The sequence below is a fragment of the Hemitrygon akajei genome, chromosome 4, assembly GCF_048418815.1.
Source record: "Hemitrygon akajei chromosome 4, sHemAka1.3, whole genome shotgun sequence".
Classification (NCBI taxonomy): Eukaryota; Metazoa; Chordata; class Chondrichthyes; order Myliobatiformes; family Dasyatidae; genus Hemitrygon; species Hemitrygon akajei.
Window position 1 is genome coordinate 55111130 of NC_133127.1, and position 21408 is coordinate 55132537.

The 21408-nt window shown below is 40.0% G+C and overlaps 1 protein-coding gene across 3 annotated transcripts in view; it reads left to right on the plus strand.

Annotated features, from left to right (window-relative positions):
• Positions 1-357: 357 nt before the first annotated feature.
• The window catches only part of LOC140726361 (serine/threonine-protein kinase 32B-like), a 291326-nt gene continuing 270275 nt past the window's right edge, over positions 358-21408 (plus strand). Inside the window, exon 1 of one of the 3 annotated variants that reach the window (XM_073042634.1) lies at positions 358-1043. In XM_073042634.1, the coding sequence (XP_072898735.1) occupies positions 1041-1043 (3 nt within the window). In that variant the 5' untranslated portion in view covers positions 358-1040. The remainder of the gene's footprint in view (positions 1044-21408) is intronic. The other 2 variants (XM_073042632.1, XM_073042636.1) reach the window with 2 other exon arrangements.

Below are 21408 nucleotides of genomic sequence, written 5' to 3' on the forward strand. Positions count from 1 at the left end.
GAAAATTTCCCCGATTTAATTGCTTAGGTAGGGAGTTACTTTCATAGATACTTCTGAAGCGAATTTAAGTACGTCACACCAGCTACTGAATTCAAATTAGTGTTACGGGTAGTTTATTTTTGTTGTTTACTGACAATTCCAGATGTAGAACTAATTATTGAAATGGTTCATCCCACAAAAACATTTGCTCTCAGTACTGTGCATTTGTCTTTGTGTTGTTTTAGGAAGCATTGTATGGTGTTACTTAGCGTAACGCTGTATCCTGTGAGCATATGTCTGGTTTGCCCAAAGCGGTCTTCACAGCGTATTCACATTCAGCAGGCGATTTCAATAGTTCAAATAAAAAAAACCAGGGAACTGCCCCCACTTCAGGTGGCTAGGAATATTGCCAGGAGTGACGGTATGACAACATGTGTATGGAAGCATAATGTTGCTTCAGCAACAAACGTGAGACGGCAGAGGTTTCTGTTTAACTCCTTCAGTTTCGAATCCAGTGGAACTTGGCAAAGTGGGAAGAGTCACATTTTCCCGTGGCTTGCAAATCTGCTACGACTGGAAGCTGAAGGCTTCGAGGTTTGCATTCCAGCGCGTCACGCACAGCCCCAGAGCTCAGAACATTCTGTGTTTGCATCTGGGAAGCTTGGTGGGTGCAGCTGTCCTTTAATTGGCCAGTCGAATAATATAACGGTAACCCAGTGACCCCTGCGATGGCTTAGGTCTAGCTCCGATCGTTATCATTACCACGTTGGCGGCGATATTATGTAGACCTGCCTTTTATAAGAAGTTGTCATTTAACTGCTTCAGTCTGGAAGCAATGGGTAGAGATAACACAAGGACCCTTTTGTATAATCGCTGCAACTCAGCTACGAAGAGCCCGCGCCCTGCTGTCGGAGCAGTCCAGAAATTATTCTATTGAGTGGTCTTATTTTCCGTGGGATGCTTGTCGTTCACAGCTGGTCGGAATTCTCGGGGTATGCGGAAGAGGAAGAATATGGGCGCAAACCATTCCCATAAAACACCAGTCTTTGACGAAAACGAAGATGGTAAGATCCCATCCTTTTGTTAAATGTTTTCAGTTCTTTACTATTCAGCCCCTGCTTCTTTTGTTCGAACCACTTGTGTTGTTACCTTCTCTTGGCCGCCTGAGGTACCGGTCCTTTACTAGGCTTGAAAATAAGGAGAGAGAATTTGCCCAATCTGTTAACATTTATTTTTGTGTAATTGGCAATTCTTTCATTTAAAGTGAAACGTAGCGTTTTGGAATGAATCGCATTATTGACGCAGTTTCATAATCCTAAATTTCAACTTTTGAATACATTTTAACGGTGAAGAAACCGTGATTGAGAAATACGTTTTAGACCAACTTAACATTAGTTGGTCGTAATTTTGTTTCGGAGGCAGCTGCAATGAGTTGTCGTTTCAGGAATAATTCAATCCACAAGTGGTGTGCCGTAACCGAGCCCCGTTTTCATTCAAAACTGACGCCAACTTAATTTGGCGCAGTTAACCAGTTCCGATGTACCACTTTTTAAAACGGACTTTGATACACAGATAATTTGTATTCTTCAGCATAGCTTTGGTTGTTTTGTCTGTGCTGGCAAAGCAGATTTATTGCACTGATCTGGAGGTCTCTTGCAATAATCACACCATTGTATTCAGAATCCTCTTCGAACAGATAGCGGACACTTGGGTTTAAACTCAATCTGCGCTATTGACGGGACCGCATTAGGCGGTATATCCAGGCAATCGTATTCAGAGTTTTTGTCTGCCTAAAGTCTAACTTGTGAACTGTTAGAATCTTATAGAACTATTGCCCAAGATAGTTGATAGAACTGCAGAATGCTGGTTCTATGAATACAACCCGACAGTGTCTGATAATGCCATTTCGGTTTTGGGACATGTCTGTAATTTTAGCTTTTTTCTCCCGTTCGATTTCAGCAAAATTTAGCCTACAAAGTGGGAACTCATTAATAGTTATAATCTACTTTTACTTGCTAAATATATATGTTAACCTTGTCATATTGACTCTCTTTCTATTTACAAATATTAGAACCAATATTGAATTCAAATATAACTTACCTGATGACACAAATAATTCAGTTTTACCAAGTTTTACCAAAAGTTAGCGTTTTCTGCTGCAGTGCAGTGATCCCTTCATTAGGCAAGACAACCCATCAGGTGCATTTGGTTGTAGCCAAGTAAATTTTAAATAAATACCACACTGGTGCAAATGCAATTTAATAACTGCGCTATTCTAATCAGTAACGACAATACACTGTAACTCGTTTCTCGTTAAAGAATATTATAAGGATACTCTATTAAGACCTTGGAAATTGTTGTTTGTTTTAAGGGGTAGTCATAATAAACTTTCCAGAATGGGATTCAATTTCCTTTATCATTCTGCTTAATTGCATCCTTGAAAGAGTGCTTTTAATACAAGAATCCATTTGGCCTTTAATGTGAACATCATTATAAGTATATTTTCTGAATGGCTCATTATAACTATAAATTTATAAGAGAAATAAATTTAGCCTAAGAATAAATTTGGCATAACTACTGAACTTGATTAATAGTGAAACAATTTTCTGACCACTTGAATACAAAGTCAATTTGCAAGCTATATTTAGATGTACTGAGAGTCTCATCTGAGCAGAGTATCAAATTTAACAGAGGTATAACACCAGAGCAAAAGAATATCGGGGACTATCCATAAAGAAAATAACAGAAGGTCTAACATAATTAAATATATGAAGAGGGGCAATGAGATAGTAGCACAGGTTGCAATTGCTGGCCATCTGTTTTACAGAGGAATGACAAATCAGAAGAGTAAATCCTACTGGGCTCTTTCATACTTAATTCCATTTCTGATTTAATTGGTTACCATTCTTTTAGTAGACACCCTGCATTTTAAGCCAGAATCGTTTGGGGGGGGGGTGATGGGGGGAGTGTGAGATGGAATGCAGACTTGCATTCTTCTACTGTTGCTGATAAATTTAGAACCTCTCAATTTGTGTATTACCATTATTATCATCATTATATTAGGAAAGCACCAGCCAGTGAATATGTGGCAAAGTCCTTAAGTAGCAAAGCGATAATGAGTAGGTTCTGATGAAAAGTCATTGGCCTGAAATATTAGCCTTTCCTCGCTACATGGATGTTGTCTGACCTACAGAGTTTTTACAGCATTTGCTGATGCTACTTCAGAATTCCTGTAATATGAGCAAAAAAAGTGTTAGAATATTAGCTGAGGGATATTTATTAAGCAGAATGACAGGAAGGACTCTGCAGTTCTTCTTGAAAAGGAACCCCAAAGATCTTTAAAGAAGTTATTAATGGATCTTGGTTTAACACAAAGATGCATAATGTGTTCTGTCTTGCCTGAATGAGCAGATAAACACCTAAATCACCATTCCACTGTGACACTCTGAGCTGGAGTGGCAATTTGATCTCAGGAGTCATCTCCTGATTCTTCTTGCCACTGGAAAGAGCAGGTACTGCCTGCAAAAATGGTCTGACATCTGACCCAGATTTCAAAATTAACACCTAAAATTCTGTCAAGTGTCTCTGTAAGCATTAAAAAATTTTAAAAAATATATAGCCATTAGGAAGGAGGTACAGGAGCATGAGGTCCCTCACCACAGATTCAGGAACAGTTATTACCCTTCAACCTTCAGGTTCCTGAACAAGCAGAGATAACTTCATTCACCTCATCTGAGAACTAGTTCCACAAACAATGGACTCACTCACTTTCAACGACTCTACAACCGTGTTCTTGGATTTGTTTGTTTGTTTATTGTATTTGCACAGATTGTTTTTTGCACATTGGTTGTTTCAGTCTTTGTTTCATTGATTCTATTGTATTTCTTTGTTCTACTGTGAATGCCTGCAATAAAATGAATCTCAGGGTAGTGTATGGTGATGCATATGTAATTTGATAATGACTTGACTTTGACACTTGAAATACTGAAATATGTTTTCAGTAATTAAAATTATTAAACTGTTTTCAAAAAGTAAATACAATTAAATGATAAAACAATAAAAATAGTTAAAACAATTAAATGTACTTAGTCACAGGGCCATAATGTCATGAGGCATAGAAACAGGCCCTTCGGCCCAACTGGTCCATGCCATCCAAACTTCCTATTTAAGTGAGTAACACACACAAAATGCCAGCAGGCCGGGCAGCATCTATGGAAAAGAGTAAACAGTTGACGTTTTGGGCTGACACCTTTCTTCAAGACTGAAAGGGAGAAGTCAGAGTAAGAAGGTGGGAGGAAGAAATACAAGGAGGCAGGTGATAGGGAAACCCACCAGTCTCCTATTCTCCAGTGAATTTGGTTCCAATCTGCTCAGCTCATCTTCATAACTCAGTCCCATATGACCTAGCAGCATCCTCATAAATCTGCTCTCAGTCTTTCCACCTGAATGATATTTTTCCTGTAGCTGGGTGACCAAACATGAACCCAATATTGCAAGTGCAGTCTCAGAACCATCTTGTACAACTGCAGCATAACATCCCACCTTTTCACTCATTGCCCTGACTGATTAAGGCCAGTATGCCAAAATCCTTCCTCTCCATATTTTTCTACATTCAAAGCCACTTTCAAGGAACTGTGCACTTGTACTCTGAGATCCCTCCATTCTGCAACACTCTCCAGGGCTCCACTATTTACTGCGACCACCATTGCGCAGCATGGCTGACATACTCGTGCGGCAGGTTGTGTGATATCATACAGCACCAGTGATCAGGGTTCAATTCTTGCTACAGTCTGTAAAGAGTTTATACGTTCTCTCTGTGTCTGCATAGGCTTCTTCTGGGTGTTCCTGTGTCCTCCCCCATTCCAAAGATGGATGGGTTAGTAAGTTTACTTTATTTAGGGATACAGTGCTCTTCCGGGCTATCAAGTTGCACTGCTCAACAGCCCACCGATTTTAACAGTAACCTAATCACAAGGTGATTTACAATGGCCAGTTAACCTACAAATATCTTTGGACTGTGAGAGGAAAACAGAGAATTGGAGAAGCTGTGGGCATGCTATTTTGGTGCAGGAAGTATGGCGACATTTGTGATCTACCCCCAGCACATCTTTAGACTGTTGTACGTTAACACAAACAACACACTTCACTGTTTGTTTTGATGTACATGTGACAAATAAAGCTAATCTTTTATCTTTATCCTTTACCTACCTTAATTTATCTTTCCAAAATGCACCACCCCACAGTTTTCCAAGTTAAATTGGAGTTTAATTTGAGTTTGATATTGGAGCTTGATTTAATTAATCCACTTAATTTAGTTAACTTTAAACAAAATACACAAATTATATGAAAGTGGCTGATCTCCCCTAGAATTGCTCATCTCTCTGCAGGCTTTGAAACTTCATCATGCACACATTTGGTGGGCAGATTTCCTGAGGTTTATTATTACCAACATACATGTAAAATTTGTTGTTTCATGGCAGCGTTGAAGTGCAAGATATAAAAGTTCTTGTAAGTTATGATAAATGAATAGGAGTAGTGAGGTAGTATTAAAGGACCGTTCAAAATTCTGATGGAAGAGAAGAAGAAGCTGTACTTAAAAAATATTGGGTGTGGGTATTTAGGCTTCTGTACATCCTCAATGATGGTAATGAAAAGTGGGAATATCCCAGATAGTGAGAGTCCTTCATAATAGATGCTCTCTTCCTAAGGCACCACTTCTTGAAGATTCCTTCAGTAGTGGAGGAAGATAATGCCATAATGGATCTGGCTGAGCCTACAGTCCTGTGACCATGAGATGATGAGACATTGGAGCAGAATTAGGCCACCTGGCCCATTGAGTCTGCTCTGCCATTCAATCATGGCTGATCTTTTGCAGGCTCTTTTGATCCTGCACATTTGAGCCTCCCTAAGAGGCAGTGATGCGGTCAGTCAGAATGCTCCCCACTGGGCCGATTTGCTCTTCTTTGGTGATAAACTTGTTGAACCAGGATATATCCTCTTGTGATGTTGATAGCCGGGAACTTGAAACTGCCTAACCTTTTCACTACTGACCCTTCAATGAGGAGTGGTGTGTTTTCTCCTGATTTCCCCTTCCTGAAGCCCACAATTGATTCGTTGGTGTTGCAGACACTGAGTGTGAGGTTGATTTTGTTCCTGCCGTGAGTTTGTGCTCCGCTGCTGCTCCCCATGAGGAGCCCAGTGTTGGAGAGCAGTGGGAGATGACAAGGTGAGGTCCTGTTAAGCTCAGCACTTCGTCAGTCTGGCTTGCCTCACACAAAATAAAAAGCTGCACCCCATAGTTCTAGTATATAACAGTGTAGCACTCTCCTAGTACTGGTTAGATTTAGTGATGAAAGATCTGGAATGACACAACTGTCCAACTTGGGGGCAGAAATTATGTCACTGAACCATGGCTATTGCATAATTTTTTGTTCATGTAAAATAGCATCCAGAGTTTCAAGGGACACCAGTATGTGTGGAGAGGAATACGGAGCCAATGTTTTAGTCCCGATTAAGGATCTTGGCCCAAAATGTTGACTCTTTATTCCTCTCCATTGATCCTGACTGCACTGTTGAGTTCTTGTATTTTTTTGTGTTGTTACTCTGGATTGTCATGGCCAGGAACAGTCTGAAACAATATCTATCCATGCTCACCCACTCTTCCAAGCCACACAGTCTCACAGAGAAGTCAGAAGCTTTTCTGCAGTCCTAAAGCAGAAAGGACCCTGAAACTTGTACATAAATACTGAGGCTAAAAATCATTTAAAGCCCCTAATTGTGACTTTAACTTTTTAGCAATCAGAATTTTGCTGAATTTATTATAGATCCAGACTGTAAACCTCTCTCATCTTTAGTAGTACCTAAATTAGCTTAAAAAGGTGTTAAGGACAGAACATCATCGCTGAGAAGTGCAACTGGTCTCTCACTTACTTTCTTCCTTTTTAAATTAGTTTTTTTTTAGTCATATTATCTATTTAACTCAATGTAACTTGCCCCATTTTTTTCTCTACTTGTAGCAACAATGTAAGTAAAAGTGAAAATGTATTAAATGCCAAGTTCATATGATGTTTTTCTTAAAAAGAGATGAGTTGATTATGAATGAAGTCATGATAGATCAGTGACTTACAACTCAGTAGATGTGGAAAGGCAAAGGAAAGTCCTGGAGTTTATGCTCAGATCCAGAACTTGCAGAGAAAAGCATCTGAGAATCAGTGTTCAAATGCATCACTGAGCATTTTGCCATTGACAAAGATAACCATGTATGGGAGTAGCCATAGTTAGGGAATAAAAATAAACATTTTCTCTTGGAATTAGAATGCTGAATGAGATATGATTGTATTTCAAAGAGATTGATACTCTGCCCTACTGAACAGTTTGCATTTCTATGAGGGAGTGAAAGGTGTTTAGTAATGGAGAAAGTCAACAAAAATTGCTTGTTAGTCTATAATCACTATTTCAAAACACTTCAATCATCTTAAAGAAATGTACTGTCATCTCTGACCTTTACCATACTGCTTTTATTGTGATGTTTTAATCCTTAATGATATGTCTGCAATATTATGACCTTTATAGTTTTCATTTGATATTTTACTCACTGAAAATCAGCTAGCTAGAAAATGTGTCAGCAAAGCATCCCTTCTACACTATTGATTTGATAAGGACCGTGGAATAACATAATATTTGATTGTTTTACATCCATTTTTCTCTAATAAATCTCATTTACTGAATACATGAATGACAAATATTTGAAATTAAAATCACATTGTTAGATTATTTCACATGCACACACTATCTTAATCTCTGATTATTTATTTATAGAGCTTAATTTTATTGGATAATTTAACATTGCAAACAACATGCTTCAGAAATTCAAGTGGTGATTTCATATCCAAGCTGCTCCTTTTATTTCATTTACCTAAGCAAATCGAAGATTATTACACAAAATCGAATCAGTTCCAGCCCAGGGCAGTATTTCTTTCATAGTATGCGCCACTTAAGAAATTAGCCTGGTTTTTGAGGATCCAAACGTGTTAGTATTCCTTCTCTGGACATTTGATTCATCTTTAGAGCAGGGGTTCCCAACCTTTTTTATGCCTTGGATCCCTACCATTAACTGAGGGTTCTGTGGACACTAGGTTGGGAACTCTTGCTCTAGGGGAAAGCTTTGTGGGTGAGAAGATGTTCTTGCACCTTCAGTGATCCAGATTTGAACTTATTCTTGGGTGCTCTCTGTGTGGAGATGGCTCATTAATCCCATAACTGTAGGATTCCCTCAGGTTCTCCCATTTTTGTCCCACATGTTTATAGGTTACATAGTTACTAAAAGTAGGAAGGTGGCCAAATTAGCACAAGGAAGTTAATGGATGTGAGAGAATAAGTTGGAAGGGAGGAGGGAAATAGGGCTGATGTGATTTCTCTGCTGCGAGCTGACAAGGACCTGATGGGGGAGTGGCTTTCTTCTTTGCTACAATAGTAAGTTTCCTTAAATATTGTGCACACTAGTTGCCTTAGGCACACCTGTACTTTCAGCCTCTGGACTGGATTGACTGAGGAAGACTCTTGGGTAAGGCTGATCTTCCCAAAAGGATGAGTATGGAGAATGTATGGAAATAATCAAGTTCTCCTTTGCCTTCCCCGGATGTGGAAGAACCTCCCCAAAATATCCATCTACATAGATGTATTACAGTGGGCAAAAATGTGGAAGATAGATAAAGGATACCGATTATTTCTGATTTCTTTAGAAATCAGTCAGTGTGGGTAAAAGGGATTGAATGGCCATTTTCACCTTCCACTACATCACCATGTTGGAATAGCTATCAGTCTTTCCAGTGATTTGGAAACATGATATGCAATTTGTTTAATACGGCACTAGTGATGTATCCCTGGAGTCACTTCAGAGTGATCTGTTGGTTGCTACATTAAAAGTGAGAGGATGGGGATTATAGGGCCTTTCCAGATGGTTGCTAACAGTGTTTGAATGACTTATGGATAGTTATTTTTCAAGCCTGTAATGGTTAACTCCATATAAATTATTAAAAAAAAGTAATAGCACTGCCAGTCAAATATTATGTTTTGTTATTGGATGTGTGTGTGTGTGCTTATACTCACCTCTGTGAACAGAAGAGTTGGATCCAGGGGTTAAATGATTTTGTTTTCCCCAAGGGCCTTTCTCTGTTCATTTCAAGTTTAAGCATTTCAGATCTTGCATAGTATCCTGCTATATAAATGGTATCTGAACAAAACTGTCATTACTCGAAAAAAGTGTAGGGCATGGTATTTTTTCCTATTTAGATCCAAACTAACCAGCTTTTTTCCCCATCAGTCAATGAATTTGCAATGGCTTTACTAAAGAAATTATACTGAGCAAAAAAAATCTTCACCCCCCCCAATTAAAGCTGCCTGCACTTTCCTGAAGAGAAGATCAACCAGATAAAACCATAGAATTGATAGTCCTGTGAATGAACCCACAATGAGAATGAATACTTGTGATTCAAATCATCTACAAAATTATTCCAGACCAGGATTATTAAACATAATAGTTCCTACAACTTCTCACAATCAAAGCAAGATGAATATCTTGTATCTAATGTCAATTTTCTTTTTGTCTTGAAAACTGTATTGTTGATTTCATTTAGTTATGGATATCCTTCCTAATTATGTATAATTTCTTAAGCACAAGAAGAATTTTATTGTTCGACCCGGTAATGGTTGCTTGTGCATTTAGTGGACTGTGAAGATAGTTGATGGCTGATAGGTTTAAATTATCCCTGATTACGAAGGTAAGTGGCTCAGCAAAAGGACACTAGAATGGAATAAAATGAAAACATAAAGTTTATCCACTTTACTATTGAGAACAGAATATTTTTACATTGTGTGCTATTATAAAGTATTGGTAACCAGAAATATCTGGATAGCTTTGCAGATAAAAGTTCCCATGCCAGTATAGCAGGTACTGAAGAATGCAAGTTCAATTTTGGATTTTATTGCAAAGGAGATGGATTGCAAAAAACTTTTACTATAATTCTACATTATTTTGGCAAGGCAATGTATAGCTTTAGTCTCCTTTAATGAGGGTTTTACATGTCTTGGAAGTGAAAGAGAAAAAGGTTTATTTGGAATGGCCAATGAGGAAAGTTTACACATAGTGATGACAGGACATTGCTGGGTAATGAAGGGCTTTGTTGTTACAGATGCCTGTAAAGTTGATTTTGTGCATATAATCAGAAAATATACAAAATTCATGGTCACTATATTATCACAGTGTTGTGCTGAATGTCATCAAAAACACATAAGACTGAGAAGAAAGTACAATTATAAAAGTAGAGAGGGGATACTTGTTCTGCCATTTGTAGGAACCAAGTTATGTACATATGTTGGTCTTTTAAATTTGATATTATTGGAGCTCATTTGAATGTATGGGTGCCTATGTGACTGATGTTCTTAAATTGGGGATCGCCTGTAATGTTCTCATTGAAGCATACACCGCATCACTGCCACCAGCCTACCCACCATCAAGGACATAAACACTGAAAGGATCCTGTAAAAGATTCAGATTCAGTTTATTGTCATTTATAAACCAGAAATTCAATGCAGTTTAAAAAAAAAGACAATCCCCAATCCAGACTCCGGAGAGGCTGCTGCCTCGCTATTGTCTTAGCACGTTCCCTGGAAAGGAACTACGAACCCATCAGACAAACCTAAAGCTACAAGACATACACAAAACCACATAGTTACATATAGTTATAGTTAACGTATAGTTTCAACAGTGCAGACAATACCATAATCGATAAAAGACTGACTAACACATGGTTTCAACAATGCAAAGCAATACCGTAATCTGATGAAGAGCAGTCCATGGCACGGTTTAAAAGAAAGTCTCAAAGTCCCGACAGCCCATCATCTCACGCAGACGGTAGAAGGAAGAAAAACTCTTCCTGCCATGAACCTCCAGCGCCGCAGCTTGCCGATACAGCACTTTGGGGTCCCCGAGCACAGCCAGCTCCGAGTTCGGCCGAAAACTTCGAGCCTCTGACCAGTCCTCCGGCACCGAGCACCATCTCTGCCAAGCGCTTTGGCACCGGCCGCCAAGCAACAGGCAAAGCCGAGGATTCGGGGCCTTCCTCCCGGAGATTTTTCCGATCGCACAGTGGCAGCGAACCAGGCATTTCAAAAGTTTCACCAGCTGTTCCTCTGTGCTTCGCACGTCCATCTCCATCAAATCAGGATTGTACACGGCATCCTACTTGACAGATTACAGATATTCATTCCAAAGTGGCTGCTGCGCGCTGCGTCATGCCGCCATCTTGCATGAAAAGGCCTGCAATATCGTGAAATATCCCACCATCCTGCTCATGGACTGTTTGTCACTCTCCTGCCAGGGTAGTCTATGTTGCATCCACAGCTGGGCCACTTTGCTCAAGAACAGGTGCATTCCCCAAGAAGTAAGTATGTAAAAATACGTGATTTGCATATATCATCATGCTACCATGTGACACGTGCGCCACACTTAAAGAAAAAAATCAGTTAGACACACATTTTGGACTCCCTTGTCTTCCTTTGAATTAGCTTAATGTTTTGAAGTTACAAAGCATAACATTGGCAACAAGTTATTTTTAAACAAACCTGGTATGGCTACCAACCTGTTCAAGCACAATGAGGCATTCAAACTAAAAAACACAGCCCCAAACATGCAGAGACGATTAAGCTACAAAATGCAACACAGCACATGTTTTTTGAAGGTGAAGACACGATCGAGTTTTTTTTTTAAGTCAGAAAATGGAAGAATTCACTGTTGCATAAACAATGAGTACCAGGTGATAATAACCATAAAAAAATTAGAAATGAATGGCTACATCAGAAAGATTGAGTTTGATTACACAGTGGGTAATTGGCTCATGTATACTGAGCTATTGGAACTGTATTTTGAAGCAAATGAAAGAACCAATGAGAAGTGAGTGGCATTTTTTGCTGAGTGCATTGAATTTAAAGGCAATTTCTTTCAAAGTTTGTGCCAACCAAACCATTAGAGATGAACTTCACTACTGTTGCCAATGTATTGCAGAAACACTTACAACCAAAACCATTGTGGATTACAGACCACTTTAGGTTTCATAAGCAGAATGAAAGAAATATGTGGCTAAATTGAAGAGTTTGTCTGAACATTGTCAGTTTAATAATGGGCTTAATGATGCACTAAGAGATTGTTTAGTTTGGAATTTTAAAAGGAAGCACTCAAAAACTATTCCCAACAGAAGCATAACTCACATTTAAAAGAGCAGTTGAAATTGCTGTTTCAATGGAAACTGCAGACAGAGACACAAGTGAGTTGTAGCCTGTAATGAAAATGAGCATAAATAAAACTGTAGCAGCCTAACAGAAACTGTCTAGGCCAAAGAAATCGTGTTACCATTGTGGCAGGGACTCACTTACATCAGACCAATGCAGATTTAAAGGGGAAACTTGCAGAAAATGCAACTAAGTAGGAAACGTACAAATAATGTGTTGGGCAGACAAAAATAAACAGACTGCACTGCATAGAGAAAAAGATAAAATTTCAAGAGGAGCACTAATCTGCATGATCTTGATGAAAAATGTGATAATGGATAGAGTGATACGGAATGGTGTGAAAATTAACAATAGGCAGGCAATATGACTTATGCCAGAAGTGCACAGAAAATTAATAAAAATTGAATTGGACACTGGCCTAGCTGTTTTAGTTATTCCACAAAATAAGTTTGAGAGGCATTTCAAAGATGCTAATCAGAAGCCTGTAGATATCCAACTAAGAACTTATACTGGAGAAAACATAACTCCTGTGGGAATGATATTTGTTACTCTGAACTACAACGGCCACCAAACCACCTTGGGCTCATATGTAGTAAAAACATGAGGACCAGCATTTTGGGGCATGATTGGAGATCCAGCCACCATTTGCATACCACAGCCCCTACAATGAAGCCATCTGAAAGTGAATTAAGAAAGGCACTGGATGATGCCACACCTGTCTCCATGCTGAACACCATGAACTGTTGCCCAACAGAGGACAAACAGGTGTTGGTATCGACCTCTGTCTCTAGTTGGAAAGCATATGGAACCAAGGAAAGGCCATGCTGCTCAGAGGAAGCATGGAAGTGACTAAAGCAGTGGTCTGACTACAACAGATTTTTGTAGGTGGCATACCTGAGAAAGCTTCTGATATGTTAATCAGATAGTTACTTGTGGCTTGTTTTTAAGCTGGAAGAGGGTTCAAAGAGCTTTAGGACAATTGAAAGCATTTGGCTTTTGTGAGTATAAAGAACCAGAATCTACTCTTCATACCTTAAGGTTAATGCATGAACTTCCAAGTAGGAGACAAACAGCTGCTTGTTAAAGTAGATGCAAAGACCAAAGCCCAGATGAATGGAAGGCCAGAAAGAGTCAATAGAGATACACAAACAAAGCATTTGTCAGATGATGTCGATGAGGGAAACCAAGAGGAGAGATCAGAATGTAATATTTAATATTTCAGTTATGTCAGTACTACGTATTATGTGCACGCCTTGCTTAAAATAAACACAAAGTTAGACCTACATTTTGGACTCCTTTGTCTTCCTTTGAATTATTTTAATATTTTCAATTCATAACAAGGCTGATGAAAACTTCCAACCACCAACTCTCCTCTCCACACTCCCACCAACACTACATTATCATTTCTTGTTAGTCGCCTTATGTACAGATACTCCTGTACCTAGTATCACATTATGTATATATAATCTATGTGTATAAGCTAACTTGTGTATATAGTCTTTCTATTATTGTGGTTTTTATCTTAGTGTGGTTTGATATGCTGCATTGGATCTGGAGTAACAATTATTTCATTCTCCTTTACACTTATGTACAGGGATTGACATTGAGCGATCTTGAACTTTGACTATAAGGTTCTGAAGTATAATTTTGGCTATTTAAGACTGAGATGAGGAGAAACTTCTTCCCTCAGTGCATTGTGAATTTGGAATTGTCTGCCCTAGACAAGTTTGGATACTGTGCCATTGGATATATTGAAGGCTGGGATGTTGGGGTTTTGACAATAGGAGAATCAAGCACTATGGAGATCAGCAGGAAGTGCAGGTTGAAGACTGAATCAAGCATGCCCTTACTAAATGGTGAATCCAGCTCCCTGGGCCTTGGGTCTAATCCTGTCCCTATTGTTTATTCATATATTATCTTTGTGTTCCAAAAATGTAGATTTTTCCACCCACTTATTCATTGGAAACGGGTTCATGCTTAACATAATGTTATGAACGTGCCACAGCTCTGAGGGGCCGAAGGGTGCGGGGTAGCCCCCTCCTTTGTGAGAATCGCAAGATCACTATTAAGTTATTTTGGGAGACCCAGGAAATGAGAGAAAGACATGCAGAATTCACAAAGAGTTGGAATATGTCCTGGCCTCCGAAAGGCAGACCCATTGATACCGGCTATTGTCTCTTGGAGACGGACTTGTGTATTGCATCCTGCACGATGCACTGAAGCCCCAGGCAATGAACCGAGGGGGAGGTTGGTGAAGGGATTGCATCATCCCAACCTGATTGACACCTGAGACCCTGTGAGTCAGGATGAAAGAGGGTCTGTGGGAACAGCCCCTCAGACGCACCAGAAGAAACGCTAACGATCCCGTAATAGCAAAACCCAGTGGAAGGCCACGTGCGTCCCTTTCCGTTTGCCCCGGAATCAGTGGGCCCTGTACCACGGCAGAACGGTTTTTAGCTAACAATGGGGAAATCAACTCCCAATGACTCTCGAAGGATTGACATCATAAAAGGAATGGGCAAGTTTTAACCCGTCTTTCTCTCCAACCCAAAAGCTGCAGCTTGAATGAACTGAGTGACTTTTATATTTCCATCGGACAATACATTATCCCCTAGACAACGATAGAGCTATTTCTTATTGATTACTATTAGACCCGTGCTTTTAGATTTAGTATTGACGACATATATCTGTATGTTTGCCTTGATATTATTTTGTGTATTTTTTATCAATAAATACTGTTAAAAATAGTACCATCAGACTTCAACGGACCTCTCTATCTGGTAAGTGACCCAGTTACGGGGTACGTAACAATAGATATTGTGAACTGAAAGTTAAGTTTTTGCATGGTGCCCTATATTGGCTGCTTTCAAACATAGATGCCTTCTAGAAGGATAGGTTCTACTGGCACTTGCTGGTACCTGGACTCTTTGTCTGTGGATTGAAGTAGAGCTACTTTTCTGTGTCTCATGAGTGCCACAGTAATTGCCTTAATAGGAGAGGGCACAAGTCGTAAGAGAAATCGTATCCTGATTAGTTAAGAAGCCAACTAGCTTTTAGTCTCATGCCCTGTCTGCACACATGAAGTTCCCTTCCACAAGTGTGTAGCTTCTCATTTAGAGATCCTTCTGCAGAGGCATCTCTCAGCCTGCCTGAATCCTTTGCCACCTAACCTGCAGTGAAGCAATGAAAATAAATATGGCAGACAGTCCTACCTCTCCATGGTGTGCCTTTGTTTAGCTTCCTGGGCATGGCTTGGTTTTGGGTTTACTCAATAGTTTCAGAAGTAGATAAATGTCTTGCTTTGTGCAAACTTTTATCTTTCATTATGCTATCTAAGGTGGGTATTCAATAAAGACATTATTGCCAAATAATTACTAAGGACAAGAGGTCAAGCTACAAACATAATCTGCTCATTGTGGTTGTGACTGGCTTTTCACCTTGTGCATTAAATGGCTGCAACTTGCCTGGTTTATCCTCATAATGCTTCAAAGTGAGGTAGGTGTTGTGAGGAAGGATAAGCCAAGAAAGATTAAAACCCAGAGCATCCTACTTCTACAATACCATGCATAGTTAGTTGGAAGTTTTACAGTGAAATAAAATGGTCTCTCAGTGCCCATGATTCAAAGGTTTCATAGGTACATTTAATGTCTGGGAAATGTATAGGATATACATTCTGAAATTCTTTTTCTTCGTAACCATCCATGAAAACAGAGGAATGCTCTAAAGAATGAATAAGTTAAATGTTAGATCCCCAAAGCACCCCCAGCTCCCCCTCCAACACATATGCAGCAACAAAGCAATGATTCCCCCTCCCCCACCAGCAAAAAAAGCATCAGCACCCCCCACTGAGCACTCAGGCATGCAGCAAAGCATCGATAGAGACACAGACTTGCAGTACCCCAAAGACCGGTAATTCGACACACCACAGGCGCTCCCCCTCCCCTTCCCAACCCTCCTTTCATGATGAAATCTGTGGACAAAAAGAGAATGAAATCACCTTGTGGACCATAATATGAAATAAAGTGCAATTTTAGAGGCATTCAGTAATTGGGATGTGATACTGTTTGCCAAGGTAACTTCCTCCTTTTGATTATATTTTGAGACTGATGAGGGGCCCAAAACATTGTTGGCTTAATTATTTCCATAGCTGCTGCCTGACTCATTGAGTTCCTAAAGCATTTTGTGTGTGTTGCATTGAAGAAAAATGACTGGATCTTGAACTTCAACTACTTCCTTCAGCAGTGAGAAGTTGTACCCTGCTTTGTTGGTAGCATTCATCATCACTGTCATCATGTGCTGTGTTGTACAACGTGAGCGTTCATGGTCCTCCTTCTCTATCCATAATCTTGGCAAATTTTTCTACAAATGTGGTTTGCCATTGTGTTCTTCTGGACCAGTCTTTACAAGATGAGTAAACCTTGGAGGTTGTCTACCTGGCATCTGTGGTTGCATAACCCGGACTTGTGGCATGCACCAGCTGCTCATATGACAATCCACCTTCTCTCGTGGCTTCATGTGACCCTGATTGGGGGCTAAGCAGGTACTGCACCTTGCCCAAGGGTGACCTACAGGCTAAAGGAGGGAAGGAGTGTTGTACATCTCCTCTGGTAGAGACATATCTCTACCCTGCCACCAATTTAGCAACATTTGTGGGTTACAGTCAGGAGAGGGAAGGGCAAGAGTCGGGTACTAGAGAGTGCCCCTGTGGCTGTCCCCCTTAATAAGTACGCCTGTTTGAGTACTGTTTGGATGGTGATGGTCAACCTGGTGGAAGCAACAGTGGCTGCACCTCTGGCACAGAGTCTGGTCCTGTGGCTCAGAGGGTAGGGAAAGGAAGAAGGCAGCAGTAATAGAGGGCTCTACAGTTAGGGGGTCAGACGAGCAGTTCTGTGGACACAGGAAAAAAACACAGATGGTAGTTTGCCTCCCAGGTGCCAGGGTCTGGGATGTCTCTGAATGCATCCATGATATCCTGAAGTGAGAAGATGAACAGCCAGAGGCTGTGGTACATATTGATACCAACGAATAGGTAGGAAAAGGGACGAGGTCCTGAAAACAGACTACAGGGAGTTAAGAAGGAAGTTGAGAAGCAAGACCTCAAAAGTAGTAATCTTGGGATTGCTGCCAGTGCCATGTGACAGTGTGTATAGGAATAGAATGAGGTGAAGGATAAATGCTTGGCTGAGGGATTGGAGCAGGGGGCAGGGATTCAAATTTCTGGATCATTGGGACCTCTTCTGGGACAAGCGTGAGGTGTACTGAAAAGGATGGGTTACATTTCAGTCCAAGGGGGATCAATATCTTGGCTGGGAGGTTTGCTAAGGCTATTGAGGAGAGTTTAAACTAAAATTGCTGGGGGTTGGGAACAGAATTGAAGAGATGGAGGAAGGAGCAGTTGGCTCACAAATAGAGAAAGCTTGGAGACAGTGTAAGAGGGAGGATAGGCAGGTGATCGAGAAGGGACATGCTCAGATGGTTTGAGATGTGTATTTTAAAGCAAGGAGTATCATGAACAAAGCAGATGAGTTTAAAGCATGGATCAGTACTTGGAGCTGTGATGTTGTGGCCATTACAGAGACTTGGATGGCTCAGGGCAGGAATGGTTACTTAGAGTGCCAGTTTTAGATGTTTCAGAAAGGACAGTGAGGGAGGCAAAAGAGGTGGGGGTTTCTACTGGGTGTTTTTGTTTTATATAGACAGCTCAATAGTGACAGGGACATTGAGGAGCAGATAGGGAAACAGATTCTGGAAAGGTGTAATAATAATAACAGGGTTGTCGTGGTGGGAGATTTAATTTTCCCAAATATTGATTGGCATCTCCCTGGAGCAAGAGGTTTAGATGTGGTGAAGTTTGTTAGACGTGTCCAGGAAGGTTTCCTGACACAATATGTAGATGAGCCTACAAGAAGAAAGGTTGTACTTGATTTGGTATTGGGAAATGAACATGGTCAGGTGTCAGATCTCAGTGGGAGAGCATTTTAGAGATAGTGATCACAATTCTATCTCATTTACCATAGTATTGGAGAGGGATAAGAACAGACAAGTTAGGAAAGCGTTTAATTGGAGTAAGGTGAAATATGAAGCTATCAGGCAGGAACTTGGAAGCATAAATTGGGAACGGATATTCTCAGGGAAATGTACAGCAGAAATGTGGCAAATGTTCAGGGGATATTTGTGTGACATTCTACATAGGTACATTCCAATGAGACAGGGAAAGGATGGTAGGGTACAGGAACCATGGTGTACAAAGGCTGTTGAAAATCTAGTTGAGAAGAAAAGAAAAGGTTACGGAAGGTTCAAAAAACTAGGTAATGATAGAGATCTAGAAGATTATAAAGCTAGCAGGAAGGAGCTTAAAAATGAAATTAGGAGAGCCAGAAGGGGCCATGAAAAGGTCTTGGTGAACAGGATTAAGGAAAACCCCCAAGACATTCTACGGGTATGTGAAGAGCAAGAGGATAAGACATGAGAGAATAGGACCAGTCAAGTATGACAGTGGAAAAGTGTGTATGGAACCGGAGGAGATGGCAGAGGTACTTAATGAATGCTTTGCTTCAGCATTCACTACGGAAAAGGATCTTGGTGATTGTAAGGATGACTTTCAGCGGACTGAAAAGCTTGAGCATGTAGACATTAAGAAAGAAGATGTGCTGGAGCTTTTGGAAAGCATCAAGTTGGATAAGTCTCCAGGACCACTTACAAGGATAAGTGGCAGGAGGGAGATGCCTAGGGAGGGCTGAATGGACGAGGGAGCCATGTAGGGAGCGATCCCTGTGGAAAACAGAAAGTGGGGCATAGGGAAAGACGTGCTTGGTGGTGGGATCCCACAGGAGATGGCAGAAGTTATAGGGAATTACGTGTTGAATATGGAGGTTGGTGAGGTCAAGAGGAACCATATCCTGGGTGGGGTGGTGGGAGGGTGGAGTGAAGGCAGACGTGCAAAATCGAAGAGATGCAGTTGAGGGCAGCAATGATGGTAAAGGAAGGGAAGTCCCCTTCTTTGAAGCAGGAGAACATCTCCTTAGTTTTCGAATGAAAAACATTCTGAGAGAAGGGGATGGCAGGGACGGAGGAATTGAGAGAAGGGAATGGCGATTCTACAAGCAACAGGGTGGGGAAAAGTGTAGTCCAGGTAGCAGTGAGAATCAATGGGTTTATAATAGAAATACAATTTGTAATACAAATGAAATGCCTCATCCTAAGAGCAGACAAATACTTTCTCATTCTGATTTGTTTTTGCTTTTTCTCCAAAATAGAGAAAAATTCTGAATGACATTATTTCAGATTCACTTTGAAATTGAGTTTAATGCAAACTAATCATTGTGTCTAGCCCTTATTTAAAGGATGAGAATGAGCCAAATAAATTAAACCAGATGGAAAAATAAATTTTACTCTGGAGTATCCTTTAAACTAATTGAAGTAATTAAGGCTGATGATTTGGTTTCCAAAATGTACAAAAGTCTTGCAACACTATTTCCAAAACAGTGAGTAAAAACAATTTTTTAACATCAGTGACTGATTTTAATTAACATGCAATCAGTTTTGTTTTCAGGGAGCGTTTTTTGATGTGGCATTGCCAGTATCTCAGTATGCATTACAGACATGATGCCTGGTATAAGAAAACCATAAGTCCACTTGGCGTGATATCCATCTTGCACGCAAGTTGATTATTTGTGGTGCAAGTCGACAATTTTTTAAAGGGTATAAGGATTTGGAATACTTACAAATTTTAAGTCTTTTTATACTCGCGGAGAATATTTTGAACTTGATTTGTTAGACTTTTCCATTACACTCTCTGGGTACTTTTGATTCAGTAAAGGCAAACTTCACTCGCTACTTAATTGGGCAGAAAATCACCAGGACACACTGTCAACCTACAGGTGGACTTGGGTTGATAGAACTTTCATATCACTTTTATAAAATTGGCTTCTGATGTTCTCTTGAAGGATTGCTGTTTAGTTGATTAGAGCTTGGTGAAGATCAATGGAGTTTGTTAATTTGATTTGTATGTTCCCTGCTCCTATTGTCTGATTTTTCTGTAGCTATGAGATATCACAGTTCAAAGTCATGAGTACTATAAATGTGCACATGATACACATACGGTTTCAAAGCCTGGAAATAAAATTGCATCATGACCACATAGCGTCAGTTGTGATTAATCATGGGAGTTAAACCTGTTGAAAGATCTCCTTGTCATTAGTGCAGAAACAAAAGCAATCAGCTGTTCTTTAAATAAATAAATACATACATTGACTGTCTCATTAAATTGAGGAACATGTTCACCATTTAAGATCTGGCTTGAGGGATTTACAGTTAATGATCCAATCTAGGATTAAAATTGAAATAGCTTGACCAGGTATCTTTGTGGGAGTCAACAGAAATGCTTCTCATTCACGTGGAGCTAGAGGCAAAATATTTTAAATAAATGCTGAAAATCTAAATTAATGTAGATTATGTTGCAAACCATTCGGCATCTGCAGAGAGAGAAAGAGTTAATGTTTCAATTCCAGAATCTTTTGCCTGAACAGGAAGCAGAGAACTTACTTTCATTGGCGTGATGGTGGGGCAGGGATGGGTGGTTCAAAGGTATTATCTTAATGTGAAAGCAAATGTGTTAATGGGGGCAGTTACCAGCGCATTATTCATCTTTGTGTAATGCAATGTAAATGATGAGCCCCTAGGAGTGTTTCACCTGGTCAGTTTCTTTGGTTGCACCTAATATATGGTAGTGCCTAGTTCCTACACAATCTGCTGCTAACCTGCACAATATCAAAATGGATAGTAAAAGTATTTTTTCAAGTATGTTATAAAAAAAAAATTTAAAAAAAAAGAGATGAGAGTGGATATAGGTCTGCTAGAAAATGAGGCTGGAGAAATAATGGGGTACAAGGAAATGGCAGATGAACTAAATGAGTATTTTGTATCAGTCTTCACTGTGGAAGACACTAGCAGTGTGCTAGATGTTGAAGGGTGCAAGGAAAGAGAAGTGAGTGCAGTTACTATTCCAAGGGAGAGGGTGCTCATAAAGCTGATATATCTAAGGGTACATAAGTCACCTGGACCAGATGAACTGCACCCTAGGGTTCTGAAGGAGGTAGAGGTTGTGGAGGCAGTAGTAATGATCTTTCAAAAATCATTGGACTC